The 17,417-nt window shown below is 39.2% G+C and overlaps 1 protein-coding gene across 8 annotated transcripts in view; it reads left to right on the forward strand.

Annotated features, from left to right (window-relative positions):
• SMAD1 (SMAD family member 1) overlaps window positions 1–17,417 on the forward strand; it is an 81,968-nt gene that overhangs the window by 15,731 nt on the left and 48,820 nt on the right. For 7 of the 8 annotated variants that reach the window (XM_082463417.1, XM_082463414.1, XM_082463415.1 and 4 more), the window contains one exon: window positions 15,301–15,878. In XM_082463417.1, the coding sequence (XP_082319543.1) occupies window positions 15,479–15,878 (400 nt within the window). In that variant the 5' untranslated portion in view covers window positions 15,301–15,478. Of the gene's footprint in view, window positions 1–8,783; window positions 8,869–9,807; window positions 9,913–15,300; window positions 15,879–17,417 lie in introns of all 8 variants that reach the window. The other variant, XM_082463421.1, reaches the window with a different exon arrangement.

Raw genomic sequence — 17,417 nt, forward strand, 5'->3', positions numbered from 1 at the left:
AACATGTGGTAAGGAATTAAAAGTGTTCTTTGATAAAAGCATAATACATATTCGAAAAGCAATGGTTAAGTTTTATTAAGGCTGCTTTGGATAATCCATTTCGTTGTTCATCCCCACTGATGCAAGTGGTTGATAGTCAGCTGAACTCGTTTGGATTTCCACATCAGGGTAGGCAACACAAAGCCCAAGATGCACAGGAGATGTAGTTGTGGTAAAGAAATGGCAAAGGTTTTTGGCCACTGTCCCTTGGATAAACAGCCTGAACACGTCCTGTGACTCTATCACAATCAACCTGATAATATGGTTCTTCAACCCCCAGCCCCCCATAACGGTGAGCAGGGTGATGCTGGGAACTGTTTCATACCCATTTTCTTCCTACTGCACCTTTACGTTGGGGATAAGCACTTAAAGTACTGTTCAGTTACATAGTGAATTGGCGGAGACTGACGCCTCTTAGTAGTTGAACGTACAAAGGAGGAGAACTTGTGTTCTGAAGCCTTCTAAGAGCGCTCTGTTTATTAGGTTTTTCCATCTCGATTGGTCAGTAACTCACTGAGGGGAGGTTAATGGATAGAACTGACTGAACAAGTGATCTGAGGCAGAAGAGATCTAGATTGATGGTGCTGCTCTCACCTAATTCTATAGGTGATGCTTGTATCCACAGCATTGTTTTCCTAACCCAGTGAAAGACGAGCATCTGCTTCTTTTCGCTCTTAGTTGGAGGGAGCTCTTACTGTTCTGGAAGAGGGCTGCTTCTCCTCTGAGGTGGCCGAGTGAATGTCTGTAAGTCCAGCTTAGTTTTTGGCAGATTGAAAACAGGATGTCATTGATCATGGAGGAGAGTGAAATCTGGCTGATCTCAATGTTTGTTTCAGTGGTTATGTAAACTTTGATTTTGAGAAGTCATTTTATTCTTCCAGATAACAGATTTACATACTGGAAAAGGGACAGGACCAAATTGCTCTTGAGATATTTGAGTGATACAAAACATTTCTTTGGTAAGAAATTCATGCCCTGAAAAATTGGAAGGAGATTTGAATTGTTAATGGAAAGGGGACCAGGAACTAGAACGGAGAGGAAACTGACTTTTTGTTATAATATGCCATTTTGTAAAATTGAATTTTTTGATCATATGGCTGAATTGTATAATAAAAAAATACATTCCCACCCATATCATTCACCCAGAATTAGGTCATATATCCCAACCCCATATATCAGAATACATTTCTCTGAAAATCCTAGTTCAGTGATAATTCCATTCTGTGCAGAGACACTTTTTATTATTTTTTTTCTTCGTAAAACGATAAATCTTGTCACCTGTTGGTCATAATACTGTCTCCTGGAGCCGTGTAGAATAAATCTCTTACCTGCTTTCAGTTTTTATTTGTTTTTATTGTTAGAGTCTTAAAATTGAAAACCGTAATTGGTTGTAAGTAAAAATGGTCTGCTTTCCTGAACTCCCCTCCTGCCAGCTCACTCCTAAAGGTAACCACTTGTTCAGATTTGTTTATTTCCTTCCAGGCTTTTTTTTTTTTTTTTAATTTATTCATTTATTTATTTATGGCTGTGTTGGGTCTTCGTTTCTGTGCGAGGGCTTTCTCTAGTTGCGGCAAGTGGGGGCCACTCTTCATCGCGGTGCACGGGCCTCTCACTATCGTGGCCTCTCTTGTTGTGGAGCACAGGCTCCAGACGCGCAAGCTCAGTAGTTGTGGCTCACGGGCCCAGCTGCTCCGTGGCATGTGGGATCTTCCCAGACCAGGGCTCGAACCCGTGTCCCCTGAATTGGCAGGCAGATTCTCAACCACTGCGCCACCAGGGAAGCCCCTCCTTCCAGGCTTTTAAAGGTGTGCATATATTATACATGTGCAGGTTTCGTTTCTATTTGTGTTTTTAAAATGGGATTGTACTATATGTATGGTTCTCTAGCTTTTTTTAACTGAACAATTATAGTATGGTTTTCTTCCCATGTTAGACATGAAAGGCTGTCCTTCCCCCCCGCCCCCTTTTTTTTTTTTAGCAGTTACATCATTGTCGGATGTACTATAATTTATTTAACCATTCCATTATTGTTAGATACCTGGGTTATGTGGAACATGAATGATCTTGAACACAGATCAAATGCATCTGAGACTGCTGCTTCCCTTGTAGCTGTTTCTGCGGCTGTTTTCTCTCCTCACCCTCATACCACAGGGCCTGCTGGAGGCAGGGGCCTCCTAACTGTCTCCTCCAGACCATTCTTCCACCATCCTCCATAAAAACACCCACCTTTGACTGTCCTGTCAAGTTATACCACACTTCCCCTCCGTGTTACTCACTTACTGCCTCACTCCCCATCCTCCACCCTCATTCCTACAGGAGTTTAGTGTCTTTATTCCCTTCCTGCTGCTCCTGGGATCATTCCTGGTCTACTTCTCCAGTGACCTTTGACCCCAGCTCAGGTACTCAGTCTCATAGGCCCATAATATGGGATTTTGCACTTGTAAAAATTAAACAGATTTCACCAACTTTATGGTTAATTATTTTCCTCATTTACTTAAGCAATAAAGTGAATTTGTTCATAGGCGTACCTTCAGAATACGCAGTAGCTGGGATCTGACCACTTCTGCTGGGCTGATCCAAACCTTTATCACCTTGAACTGTAACAATTGCCATAGCTTCCTAACTGGTCTCTTTACTCCTTCCTACTACTATCACTCCTCCTCCTCCTCCTCCTTCCATCCTTTCAGACTGTTCTCAGCCCAGCCATACCACAGTCAGCCTGTTAAGCTAGAAGTCAGATCACGTTGGCACCTCTGCTCCCAGCTCACAGCGGTTCTCGTCTCAGTTCAGAGGGAAAGCTACGGAGTCCTTGCGGCGTTCCTCTCTGTCTGCTCCGACCTCCTCTCCCCTCGCTCTCTCCATCCCAGTCACATTGGACTCCTTGCTGCCCCTGGAACATGTCAGGCATATTCTTGCCCCTTGGCCTCTGCCGTTGCTCCCCCGCTGCTTGCGACATGCTTCCCTAGATATCCACGTGGCTCCGTCCCTCACCTTTTCAGGCTTCTGTTGGAATATCACCTTCTCAGTGAGGCCTTCCCTGACCACTAGAATGTAGGTCTCATGAAGGCATGATCTTTTTGAAAAAGAAAAAAAGCTGTTTCTGTCTCTTGTTCAGCACTGTGTCCCAGTGCTTAGACTAGTGACTGGTATATTGTGGGTGTTTGTCAAATGAGTTGAATGACTGTAGTGGTCATCAGCCTTTCTTTTTATCATTTTCTTTCCTTTTTTTGTACAAAGTTAGAACTTCACTGGACAGACAAAAGCTAGGACACAAACTTTGTTTTTTTTGGTGAAAACAAAATATTAGAATTAGCTTATTGTGAACCAGCTCTGTAAATATGTTACATTTTTCAGCATGTTATAATTTTCAGATCAACTTTACCGATTCCTATTTAAGGCTGATACCAGCCCAGCAGGGTAGGTGGTGGAATCAAAATTTCATGGAAGAGGAAATTGAGGCTCAGAGAGGTGTTCTGTTCAAAGAGCAGCTGCCAAGTGGAAAGCTGCTCTTCAGACCTATCTTTTTTCATTCCAAGTGAAGGGCTCCTGCTTTCTCATTTAGAAGCATCTCAAAATGACAGAAATATGGTGGGGGTCTTATTTGAAAGCCTGGAGACTGTGCCCTGATTTCTTACTCTAGATTTTGCCTGCCTTTTGTTTCCATTTGGAAAGCACATAAAATACATGGTTCCCTTTAAAATTCCTGACAATGACAGAGCAACAAGTTTTATTTCTCTCACCTGTGGAGGAAATGGCCTCCACCCAGTTTTACTGAATTAGGAGGGAAGTGATTTTTTCAAGTGATAAAAAGAAAGAAAATTCCATGCTCTTCCCAGAGGAGGAGCTCAACAATTGGGAGAATGGCGTGAGACCATATGTTGGTTTGTAAAAGGATATAACTTGTAAAGATGTTTCCTTTGATGCCTGTGATGAATATGGATGTGTTTCCCTTCTAGAGGGTCCTGATTAAATTATTCAGTTAAGCGCGGAGCTGGAGGATCTAAATATAGGGAGAGGGTTCAGGCTGTCCTGCCTTGTGGGTGTCAGCTCACCCCTACAGATGTGTGTGTGTGTTGTCATAAATAACACCTGCCAGATCAGTGGAGAAGGAGAAATGTTCCAAAAAATGAAACACAGCAGGGTATTTTTTTTTTTTAAATGAAAGGGACAGTTTTTTTCCGTCCTTCGGCCTATTCCATTTTCATTTGTGAATTTGGCATTTGAATTACTGATTTTTTTTTTTTTTTCTTAACCTGATTCATAGACTTTAGTATCTGTTCTGGTTTCAAGTGTAAATCTACCACTTACTAGAATATGATCTTGAAAAAGTTACTTCACCTCTGATCCTTAGGTTTATTACTAAAATTGTGAGAATGCTATACATCTTGAAAGATTGCTCTAAGAAGTCAATACGATCGTGTTTGTAAAAACGACCAGTATAATCCTTGCATAAGGTAATAGCTCAATTAAAATAATTTCTTTCATTTTTTAATGATTGTATCATTCCTAACTGGTCGCTTATGGGAATTTACTGCATTTAGCATGCTTTGCAATCAGTAAAATTGCTATACTACGATAACAGTGACTCAAAGCGAAGAGTTTTTTTCTGAGAGACAACTACTGTATACTTTTTCCGCTTATAGTCTGTACAGTTCAATTTGCAAATGCCCCTGCTCTGCAGTTTCCTGTGTTTGAGGAGTAAGCACTTGCGAGCCAAATGAGTCTGTACAATTTTTGAGTTGAGGTGACTGCAGATGAGATTTATCAGAGTGAGGCCATTAGGACCTGGATATCTTGAAAGGCTACCACGTGCTGAAGGACAGCTTTCCATTACAAGCATGAATTCGAGAACAGGGCTTCAGGGGGATTAAGGAATGTTATACAACTTCTAGAGAAGTGGTAAGGAGATGTAGAAATAAGCCAAGCTTGTTTGTTGAAGCTGAGGACAGCAAGAAAACTTTTAAGTGTCTCCAGTCTACTTTAAGTAAACAGGTAATCGTCTCGTGAAACAAAACAGAACTGACACTTGTTATTCTATAAGGGAAGCTCTGTGACTAAGAAAAATTGACCGGGTGCCCTGTCAGCAGCCTGAATTTGTCAGGATGGAAGGACTTGTGTATGCAGAGCAGAACCAGAAAGAGTTCTTGTCTTGAAGAGTTTTCTAACACAGCGAACATATATTAAATAGCATACTTGGTGCAACTAAACGCATAAACAACAGCCCTGTCCTTAGAGACGCATCTAAGTGCGACATCCGTAAATTCCTTGCTTCATCGTCATCAAGGGGATGCTGCTTTTGGTTGAAATGTCACCGCTCACGATGAACTTCCAAGTGGTAGGTGGTAAGCTCTTCATTTTGATTCCTAAGATTCCTACTCAACACTGTTGAGAGACCACATCACGGCAGCTCTTGCTGGCATGTCCCTCAGGTCACACCTGAGAGACTGGTAGACCGGCTGTTGGTGCCTGTGTTTTAAAGGCACCGGTACCTTCTTGACTTCATTATGAAAAATAGCTTTCAAGAGCTGGTCCTGTCTTCCACCTTCACCCCCTAGTTTCTCCAGGTTTGGAAAATTAACCTCTGAAAACAATTTTTTAATGAAAAAGAGGCAAACTAGCTATTCTGTGTCATCAAACTGACATTTAGAAAGTTGGGAAATGTTTGGAAGTAACCGAAACAAGGCTTTACAGTAAGAGGCTCAGGAAAGTGAAGTCTGCCTTCTGGATGTTTGTGACAACAGGACTTTGCTGTAAGACCAGCAGATTTCTGTGATCGTCAGTGGATCTTTTTTTTTTTTTTTTTTTTTTTTGTAAAAAGTATTATTTAAAAAACGTTTTAAATTTTTTTCTTTATTCTTTTTCAAATTCCTTTCCCATTTAGGTTATTACAGAATATTGAGCACAGTTCCCTGTGCAATATAGTAGGTCCTTGTTGGTTATCCATTTTAAACACTGCAGTATGTACATGTCAATCCCAGACTCCCAATCTGTCCCTACTCGCCAGTGGATCTTCGTATCGCTTTCTTGTGTAGGGACTTGGTTTAAATATATTTTCTTTTTCTGAGGACTGAATCAGAGTAGAGTTCCTGTTAGCCCAACTTCTCAGCAAAGAAGTAGGTAGTTTAAAAAGCGCTTTCAAGTCTGTAAAAGAAATGGAGAGAGGTTTTATTCATCCTCACTTTCTTCTTGTTCTAGGGGTTTTTTTCCCCCTTTATTTTGGTTAGTGGTGAGCTTTATTTACCTACCTTTGACCCGTTTGAAATTGAGAAATGTTGAGTGAAGGTCCAGGGCTAACTGCTAGTTTAAAACAGGAAAAGGAAATGCAGAGGGACTTCACCTGTTTTCTCCTTCAAGACAAGTATCTCAAAGCCAAATGAGTTCCTAATTGGAGTAACCAGGGAAAAGAAACATTTGAACAGGTTATTTGTTGAAAGGACGTCACAGAATCACAGACCATCGTTGCTTTGGGATATTTTCTGAGACTGAAATAGCTGGAGAAAACCCATCTCCATTTTTATTTTCATTGTGATGACATTATACTTGTGTAGCAAATTTTAACTCTTTTTTCCCCCTGTTTGCCTTTAGAGTAGATAAAGGTGTATCATTTTCCTTAAGGAGCTGTACGATCAGTAATTGATGATGCTTTATTAGGAGCTCTTTGGAGTTGGTTCCACTCTGGTTGTGTCCTGTATGTCCAGAGTACTGTCTCTGCCTGTCCTCATTACTGGTTTCCCTGGGTACCGTTCACAGGGTTGGTTCTCCAGCTGGAAGCCTTCCTACTCAGCCAGTATGTGGGGTGTCTGCAGTTCTACTTTTAACTAATAAGTATTTTAGCTTTATCAAAATTTGGTAGTTCCCAGTTCTTCAGGACTTTGGATTAATTCTGTAGCCTAATTTTATTTAGGCCTAATGAATATGGTTATGGTTTTCACCCCCCCACCCTGCCTTTTTTGTGAATTCTCCATCATACTCTTAACAGCAAAGCTCATTGCAATTCTTGGCTTAATGATGGGTTGCTCTTTATGTTTTAAAATATGTGCTGGCATTGAGTCTCTGGAATATTTTTCTTTGCAGCCTTCATCTTTTTTTTTTTTAAGATTTATTGATTGATTGATTGATTGCTATGTTGGGTCTTCGTTTCTGTGCGAGGGCTTTCTCTAGTTGCGGCAAGCGGGGGCCACTCTTCATCACGGTGCGCGGGCCTCTCACTATCGTGGCCTCTCTTGTTGCGGAGCACAGGCTCCAGATGCGCAGGCTCAGTAGTTGTGGCTCATGGGCCTAGTTCCTCCGCGGCATGTGGGATCTTCCCAGACCAGGGCTCCAACCCGTGTCCCCTGCATTAGCAGGCGGACTCTCAACCACTGCGCCACCAGGGAAGCCCCAGCCTTCATCTTTTTAAGCGATTTTAACCTTAATCTATAGTGTGTGTCTGTGATTCTGTGGTTCCTATGAGCATCAGGAATGTTTGAGTGTCTTTTTTTATCCTCCTTGGGAATCATGATCTGTTTTGATGATTCTGCTTTTGGTTAGGAGTATACATATGGTTGATGTGGGTACCTGAATGAAATGAAGTACGTTAAAAAAAAATAGTCCATTTTGGAGTAATGAAAAGTTACATTACAGATCCCCTGGTATGTTAACTTTCTGACTCTTTCTGATGTTTTAATTTAGCTAAGCATTTCGGGGGAGGCAAGATTTCTCATCAGGCCTTGAATCCTATCTGAAATCGGATGTTAGGCTAGATGACATATACCTTTCCACAGAACTAATTAATATTGCCGCCAGTCACCTTATACAACACACCTCTGATGTACTTGACATCTCCATGGCATTCTGGTGAGGTATTTGGTGAAATAATTTGGATACAACTACCGAACTACAGAAATCATATAGTTTGCCTGTGATTTCTCTAAGGCCGCACAGTAGCTCTTCTTTAGGAGCTAGAGTCTTACTTTTTCTGTTTCTTCACAAGATGATCTATTTAAGAAGAGCTAGTGGTATAAGTCAGGAAATATGCATACAGTTTATTTAGTTACTTGGAAATACTTGTTTCCCCCGCAAAATGGATCAGGCATTTTTTTTACAGAAAGATAATTTTTGTAAAGTTTTCGTTTTTCTTAAGTAACATATCCAACGGTTAAACAGTTCCAAAACAAAGTTAATCAATACCCGTGCGTTTAGTTCCTTGATTCTTTTGATCTTTATGCCTTGATGTTTTACCATTAGAGTTAAGACAGTAATGAACCAAAGAACAAGAAGTCGGGGGTTGGGGAGAGTTGCTTGCTTCATTGACAGTAGATCATTTATCTACTTTTTTTAAGGTACTAGCAGGGAGTCTTTGATATTTTTTCCCCCAGTCACTTTTCTGGAGCCTGTATTTCATGCTGATTTTATTGAATCATTTCATTATTCCGTCAGTATTTAAAGGAATCAGTCGTTTTGTCTAGTTCACTGAATTGCGTGCCAGTGCAGGAACTGTAACAGCACTGGTCTGAGGCTGTAGAGGGCGACTGGCCATTGTCTGTCTCCTCCCCTCCTCCTCCTTCTGTTAAAGGTACTTAGTTTGTAGCACTTGGCGCACCCGCCCCGCCCCCGCCCCCGCCTTTTTCTTGTGCTTCAGATACAAATTAGAATAATTTCCTTTTAAAACTTTCAGTGGGAGTCTGGGATCTGAGGTGTTGCATGGCAGAGAGTGTATTTTGGTGATATTCACACAGTTGGATAATTACATGTTTCTTTGCTAGATGAAGGTGAAGAAAGTGCCCGTTGTTGTGCAATTGGCTAATGAGGTTTCCTTTCAGTATAGAGCCAGTCTCACAGCAGTTAAAGGTATTTTACTACTTCTTCCTTTTTTCCTTGTAACATTAAGGAATACCACATAAGTTGCAGAATTCAGTAGCCATGTCCAAAGGAGCATTATAAGAGTATTTTTCTCCTTTGGTTCTGGCATTGCTAATAGAAATCCTTCCCTTGGGCGAGACTCCATAGGGAAAGGGCCTGACTTTAGAACCCTGTTTTAAACTGCATTTTTATTACTTCCAAAATCGGGTCACACTGTAAGTGCAACCTGATTTATAAGTAGACTTTGTATGTGGCTTGAGTTAATGAATTGAGGTTTTGTTTTGTTTTTTTGTGTGTAATTTGCAAATATTTGTGTATAGAGGCTTTTAAAAAATTTGAAAGTAGCAGTTTATTATTAAAGAATGTTTGAAAAGTTTTAACAAGTAGGGGGGAGAGAGAGAGATTATTACCCTTCCAGACCCAGCCACCGTTACATGCTTTGGTATATTTACGTAGTTGTTCATGCTATGTATACCATTATTTTGGTATATTTACATGGTTGTTCATGCTATATATACCATTTTACATTCTGCTTAAGGTTTTTTCCCAGTTATTTTTATGAACATAATTTTTTAAGGGTTACATAATATTTTATTGAGTGGATTATACTACATCTTACTTAACTATTTTCCAACTTTTAGATATTTCTTTTTTTCCTTATAATAAAGAATGCTCTAATGAAAATCATTGTACAAAAACTTTTTTACCTTTCCAGTGCAGAGTGTTTCCTTAGAGTAAATTTCTAGAAGTGAAGTTGCCGGAACAGAGATCTCCCTATTTTTTAAGGCTTCTAGGGGGTTCTTTACCAGATGAATGCTTTTGCTTCTTTGTCAGTGTGAAATGTTTGTATTTGGAGAAGAGGGAAGGAAATCTCTGTTTGCTGACTCATGTTTTTATTTTGCACTTTAAACTGATAACGCCACTTAGCTTTTGACATAAACTAAAGCAGGAAGTACCAAAAGGGGCAGAAAAAGAATGCGTTGCCTTGCCAAGGCCATAGTGTCATGGACACATCTGAGTTCCTGATGGGAGGTAGGTTACTTGTTTGACTTGAATATAAAAAAATGCTTAACTCAAGTAGGCAAAAATCAGTCATCAGCCTGTATTTTGTTTCATATGCACATTTATATGCAAGAGTTTGTGATCTTGTCACTTTAATGGTTTTAGTGGCATCAAACCCCCCAACTGGCCCTGTGGTGTTTGGAGACCCTAGGGGGTTTTTTTCATTTTTCGTTCCCTGTGTGCCTTTTGTATTGAGGATATCACCTTAGCTATCTTTCTAAAACATAAATCTAATCACACTGATACCCTGATTTAAAGTCTTCCATTTGTCCACAGGATAAGATGTATGACAGGCCCTTCACAGTCTTGCCCTGCCTTTATCAGCCTTGTATCGTCTACAACAACCTTGAACCCTAGCATTTCTCTGATGTCGGTTAGAACGAGCAATTTAGGAAAGTGGTTTAAAAGTTGAGGCTCTAGAGCCAGACAACATGGGTTCACTCTGGCCCCGCCACTTACAACTGTGCGCATAAAACCTCGGACAAGTTATTTAATTTTTGTATTGTATAGTTCACTTTCCTTACCTGTAAAATGAGGAAAATAAGAGTGTTCACTAAAGAGGGTTTGTCACAAAGATTAAACTAGTTAGTAGATATAAAGTGCTTGGAACAGTGTCTATCAAGTAACGATCACTCAGAATATTAGCTCTGCTGTTTTGCAAAATTCTACTCATCCTTTAATGCTTGTCTGATAGTTCTTCTTTGGGAAAACTTCCTGAAATCCCTGGAATTAACTTTTCTCTCCTTTTCTGCTTTTATACGTTATCGTTTATACCTGTCATAGAGCTTTTGCACACAGTGTTATTGTTGGTTCATGGTGGGCAAATGCATGGTACATGGGCCGCCTCTTCTATTCCTACACTCAGGGTTCACCTTGCTACAGTCCTGGCATTCCTTCCTGCTGAGGTCTGCACTTGACCCAAGACTCTGCAGTACAGTCCCTTAGCTTGGCATGCAGGGGAACCAATTTGCTTCAAGAGCGTTCACTGTTTACACACTGGCTCTTCAGGGTGGAGGCATCTTTGCTTCCATCCTCTGTGGGTAGCATAGGTACTTAGCGGGCACTCAGTGCAGCTTTGCTGAATGAATGTCACTTTGAGCAGTTAAAGCAAAGGTCTGCAATGGTGGTCCTTAATCTCGCCAACCCCGCACATACTTACCTTCTATAACAAACCCAGCAGTGCTAGAGTTTGAAACAGCCCCAGGTGATTGTGATATAAACTCACCCCCTCTATTTGAAAACCATTGACCAAAATATAAAAAAGCAGTTTTTGGAGTCGAAGAAAAGGACATACAGAATAAGAAGAAATGTATTCCTTTTATAAATTGTTGCTAGAGGACAAGGAAAAGAAGTTGTCTTTCTTGTTCTTTGGCACAATTAACCTTTAGTAAAAGTAAATGATCATTTCAGGAGGTACACTCTGACCAAGTGTGACTTTTGATGGTAGCATAGTTTTGTTTTCTCTTTTTCTGTTCAATGAAAACGCCAGCTTCAAAGCACTGGTAAAACTCTTTACTTTACAAAAGGGAACAACTGACCCACTACAGCCTGTTGAATAAGTAGAGCTCCACACTTGGCCTTCTGATTCCTTCAGGGAGCTAAATCATTCATCAAACATTTATTGAGACTCTGATATGTGCCAGCTACAGGGCTAGGTTCCAAAGCTAGGAAGACAGTAAGATAGAATTCCTGAGTCATTTTCCTCTAGTGAGGAAGTAGCTATAGACATGCACAGCTGTATGTCTATACCGCAAAGTAGCTATAGACATGCACAGTTTGCTATGATAGCTGTTCATAATTATTATCCCTTTGAGTTCTGAGGATCAGTAATGATTTCCCCCTTTTGTTCCTGTTATTGGTAATTTGTGCCTTCTCTTTTACTGATTAGTTTTTTTTAGAGGAATGTCTGATTTTATTCGTATTTTCAAAGAGCCAACTTTGATTTTATAGGTTTTCTCTATTTTGTATATATATATTTAATTTTTGCTCTCATTTCCCTTTACTGTCTTTAGGTTTAATTTGCTGTTCCTTTTTTTTTTTCTTTTGATAGATACATAGAAAATTAGTTTTCAGCTTTTTTTCTTTTCTAATATATGCATTTAAGACAACACATTTCCTGCTAAGCATGGATTGAGCCGCATCCTACAAGTTTTGATGTGTCTTATTTTTATAATCATTCAGTTTAAAATATTTTCTAATTTCTCCTGTAGTTTCTTTTTTGATCCATGCATTATTTAAAAGTGTAACTATTTTCAATAACAATACTTTTGGCATTTATTCTTAGTTATACTATGATCAAAGGACATATTCTGTATGGTTTTATTCCTCTGATATGTGTCGAGATTTGCTTAATGGCTCATTATATGGTCAATTTGGATAAGTATTCCATGTGTTTTTGAAAGTATTACGTATGTTTCAGTTGTTGGGTGCATACACAAATTGAGTCAAGTTTTTAAACATGTTGTTAATCTTCTATATCTGTTGATCTCTGTTTGTTTGTTTAGTCATTTACTGTGTTAATCTCCCACTAAGATTGTTAGTCATTTTAATTCTGTCAGTTTCTGCTTTATGTGCTTTAAAACTGTGATTACTTGGATAAAAAATTGGGATTGTGATGTATTTGTGGTGGATCAACTCTTAACATTATGAAATGTCCCTCTTTTATCCCTGGTGATGCTTCTTACTTTACAGCCTCTTTTGCCTGATATGATAGCTGTGTGAGCTTTTTTGGTTAGAATATGCATAGTATATTTCTTTCCATATTTGTTTTTCTTTCAGCCGTTCTCTGTCTTTATATTCGACGATGTGTGTCTCTTGTAAGTACAGTATAGTTAAGTGGTGTCCCCACCCCTACCCCCGTCTTTTGCTTGACAGATTTAGTCTCTTGATATTTAAGTAATTCTTGAGACTTTGAGGATTAGATCTGAATCTTACTGTTTTCTATTTGTCCCACCTATTATGTGCTCTTTTTTCCTTTTAAGTTTTTTTGGATTAAGCATATTTTAAAAAATAATTCCATATTTTTAACTCCTCTATTACCTTTTTATGGTTTTTAAATTCTTTCAGTTGTTGCTTTATTATGACATGAATTCATAACATATCAACAATACTTTTAGTGCTTTACCACAACCTGGGTAATACAAGGACCTTAGAAATTTGACTTCATTTACCCCTTCTGCTTTTTTTTGTTATGCATTTTAATTCTGTATTTTAAACACCACAAGACGTTCCTATAATTGTTCTGTAAAGTCAGTACCCTTTTGGAGCTCTTCATTCATTCCTGCAGTTTCTTGCTTTTCCCTTGTGCCTGAAAATTCCTGCTGGAAGCCAGTTCTCTCAAATTTTGTTTGTTGGAGAGCATATTTATTTCACAGTCATTTTGAATGATTTTTCTCCACTAAGTATAGAATTCTGAGTTTCCAGCTATTTATTTGTAGGCTAAAGATGTCATTTCACTGTCATCTGGTTTCCATTGTTTCTGTTGAAATGTCAGCTGTCAGCCTTATTGTACTCATTTTGAAAGTATTGTGTCTTTTTAAAGATTTTTGTGGTAGGTTTTCAGCAATTATACTGTGATATGACACATTAAAACTTGTGGATACCTTTCTATTTCTCCTTCTTTGGATTTGTAGGCCTTCATGAATCTGTGGCTAGACATCTGTCGTCACTTTTGGAAAATCTTTGGCCAGTATCTACAAATATTTCCTCTCTCACAGTTTTTCTCTCCTCTTTTCCCATCATCTTGTTCCAGTCTAGTATTAAGATGATTCTAGGCTGTGTTTCAGTGTTTGTAAACACTGGTCCATTTCAGTTTTGCCCTTGCACACTAGGGCATACCGCTTCAGGGGTCTCAACTGAAAGCCTGGTATGTTTACCAGGCCCTCAACTCCATTTTTCTTTTTTCTTTTCTTTTTTTTGGTCTCCTCAGCACTATGAGACTACTGAAATCTCTGTTTGGTTCTTTAGCCTCTTTCTGCTTGGCTACTCACAGCACAGGCATTGGCAAATGCCTTGAGAAGAAAAGCAATGAAGAATGTTCAGCTTATTACTTCATTGCTTTTCACATCTCTCCAGCATCTTGGCCCCTCATGTCCTGTGTACTTTGGTTGCTCTTTGATACCTTTAAAAAGTTGGGTTTTTTTCCCCCTGATTTGTTCATTTGTATTTTATTCAGCTTTTATAGTTATTTTGGGGAGGAGGTTTGTTTGATACCTGCTACTGAATCTTAGCCAGACTTGGTACTAAGTTACCATCTTTAATCTTTTTCACTGTTTGTATTTTTATCTGGTGAAGAGTAACTAGAAAGTTTAAATGAGACAACTTGACAAAAGTATTTGGTACAGTATGTGTTCACATGCTTCATTCCTTTCATGTCAATAAAAAGCAAATTTGAAAAAGTAGGGGGTGTATTTCCTACCTTACTTGCCTGATAGCCCATAGGCATAGGCTTGTTTACTGGTTTACTGAATAAATACCCTCAAATGTTGCTACACTTATATAGTGTAAATATAACTACCCTTTTTATAGCATAAGACATACTTGAGGAACAAACCAAAAATAGATGTTAAGACTGTTGCATTTTTATTTCTTCCTTTTGGTTTCAGTTTTTGTTGATTGAGGTGTATTTTGAAATATATATCTTAGAGCCTATAAATGAATCTAAATATAAAACATCACAATATCTGTTGAGAACTTGAACTTTTTTTGCTTTAAGGGGTGTATTGCTTCTATCTCAGAACTCATGTAAACAGTAACATACTCCTTTTTAAACCTGCATCTCAGTTTATTCATCTATAAAATGGCAATGATGGTATTACCTAGTTGAAAGAATTATTTAAAGGATTAAATACTGTGTTAGTCTGCTTGGGCTGCCATAACAAAATACCACTGACCGAGTGGCTTACACAGTAGAAATGTATTTCTCACAGTTCTGGAGGCTGGGAAGTCCAAGATGAAGGCTCCAGCCAGTTTGGTTTTTGGTGAGGGCTCTCTTCCAGGCTTGCAGACAGCTGCCTTCTCCCTATGAAGAAGGCCTTTCCTCAGTGGGTGCACATGTAGGGAGGGAGAGCGAAATCTCTCCCTTCTTCTTATAAGGCCACCAATCCAATTAGATCAGGGCCCCATCCTCATGACCTCATTTAACATTAATTATTTCCTTAGAGGCCCCATCTCCAAATACAGTCACACTGGGGTTGAGGGCTTCAACGTGAGTTTTAGGGGGGACATAATTCAGCCCATAGCATAGTGTAATACATAAAAGTTCTTAAAATAGTATCTGGCCCATGGTAATTGTTTAATAAATTGTGATTTTGTGCTAGAGATGATTTTAAACATCTTTTTCCCTTTTTTCTTTTCTAGGTGCTGACTTTGGGTTACTTTTGGAAACACTAGGAATGGTGATTTCTACTTTTCAGGACCTCAGCACGAAGAAGCTAAGGAGAATCCTATGTAAATAAAGTGAAACCTCTTCTGCTGTCCTTTCACATTTGGGGACGTCTTTCTTTCTCCATCCACAAGGAGTGTACGTGGTGCCATCATGAACGTGACAAGTTTGTTTTCCTTCACAAGTCCAGCTGTGAAGAGACTTCTTGGGTGGAAACAGGGTGATGAAGAAGAAAAATGGGCAGAGAAAGCTGTTGACGCTTTGGTGAAAAAACTGAAGAAAAAGAAAGGTGCCATGGAGGAACTGGAAAAGGCCTTGAGCTGTCCGGGGCAGCCCAGTAACTGTGTCACCATACCCCGCTCGCTGGACGGCAGGCTGCAAGTTTCCCACCGGAAGGGGCTGCCTCATGTCATTTACTGCCGTGTGTGGCGCTGGCCCGACCTTCAGAGCCACCATGAACTAAAACCACTGGAATGCTGTGAGTTTCCTTTTGGTTCCAAGCAGAAGGAGGTGTGCATCAATCCCTACCACTATAAGCGAGTAGAAAGCCCTGGTAAGTGAGTCCTTTTGTGTTGATGCGTTTAGCAGATTTGTATTGTTTCTCAGAATCATTCCTTTCCATGTTTTTAGTTGTAATTTTCAAATATTAGGGGAAAAGGTATGTTTGTCCACCCTTGAATATGTCATACGTTCTAACAGCGTAGTCTCTAGTTAACCTTATTTCTTAGGAGCAGGGCTGTGAAACCTGTTATCCCGGTACTAATACCTCTAACTTGTAATAAATTGTTTTCTTTCTAAATTTATTCTTTATGTTTCCCTTTGGCTCTGTGCATTTCTCTAGACAAATTTAGCTATGATTTTATTGTGAGGGAAGAAAATCAGGAAAGGAAAGAAGCATGGCGTTGCCGTCTACCTACTTGAGGGCAGTTGCCAGTGACTTGAATCACTTTATCCTTAAAAATAGCAATTTTTATCACCTCCAGTGGAATTTCGCTATGGCATATTCCCTGTAGAGGATATGAAGGAATTATGTTCTGCTGTGGAATCATTTGATACTGTTACTTTATAAGATATTCTTAGTTTTTACATATATGGCCAGTGGGCAGGGGGAGAAGCACAGTAAAGGATATACTTTAAAATTTACTTGGTTTTACCCTCAAATTAGAGTCCACATTCTAGACAGTTGCATCAGTTGGAAAGTGATTAGGCAATCTCAGGACCTTAAATATCTCATTGTCAGATTGGAACCAGTTTTGTTGATGGATTAGTTATTAATAGCTGGTGGTTACCAAGGGTTCCCAAATGAGGCTGTGCGTTAGATTCACGTGGCTCCCCCCTAGAAATTCTGATTCTGGCATAGCCTGGTAATCCGTGTTTTTAACAAGTACTCCAGGTGGGGCTGATGGGTACTATTGGATTGGTGTTTGGGAGCTACTAAGCTAGATCCTGTAATAACATGGCTCTGAAATAAAAGGCATTCTGGTTTCTTATGGAATATTTAAGAAGAGTTTAAGGACTAGGGAATAATATAATAAACATCTTTGTATCCGCCACCCAGTTGCCTTCAGTAACTACTGTCCTGAATTTGATGGTTAAATTTGAAGTTCATCATTCCCATGCATGCTTTTATACAGCAATTCTGTATGTGTTTGAATCCTTGACAGTATGTACTGTCAATTTTGTATATTTAAAGGTATTATATAATGATATTGGAGTATCCTTCTACAAGTTGCTATATTTATTCAACATCATTGATTTGTGATTTCTATATTACACACTTTAGGATTACCTTGTCAGGCCTGTGAAAAATCCTCTGGAGATTTTATTGGAATTTCATTGATTTCATTTGGGGAAGGATTGACATAGTTCTCCTCCTGAGTGCAGTATTTTTCTAAATTTATTTAGGTCTCTTAAGTTTCTTCCATAAAGTTCTTGCACATCTTTTCTTAGATTTATTTCTAGGTGACTGGGTTTTATTGTATCCTTTTAACTTTTTTTTTTTACTATTTTTTATATTATTTGTTTATTTTTTTGGCTGTCTTGGGTCTTCATTTCTGTGCGAGGGCTTTCTCTAGTTGTGGCAAGTGGGGGC

The sequence above is a fragment of the Balaenoptera physalus genome (genome assembly GCF_965194825.1).
Source record: "Balaenoptera physalus genome assembly, chromosome: 5".
In the NCBI taxonomy this organism is placed as follows: domain Eukaryota; kingdom Metazoa; phylum Chordata; class Mammalia; order Artiodactyla; family Balaenopteridae; genus Balaenoptera; species Balaenoptera physalus.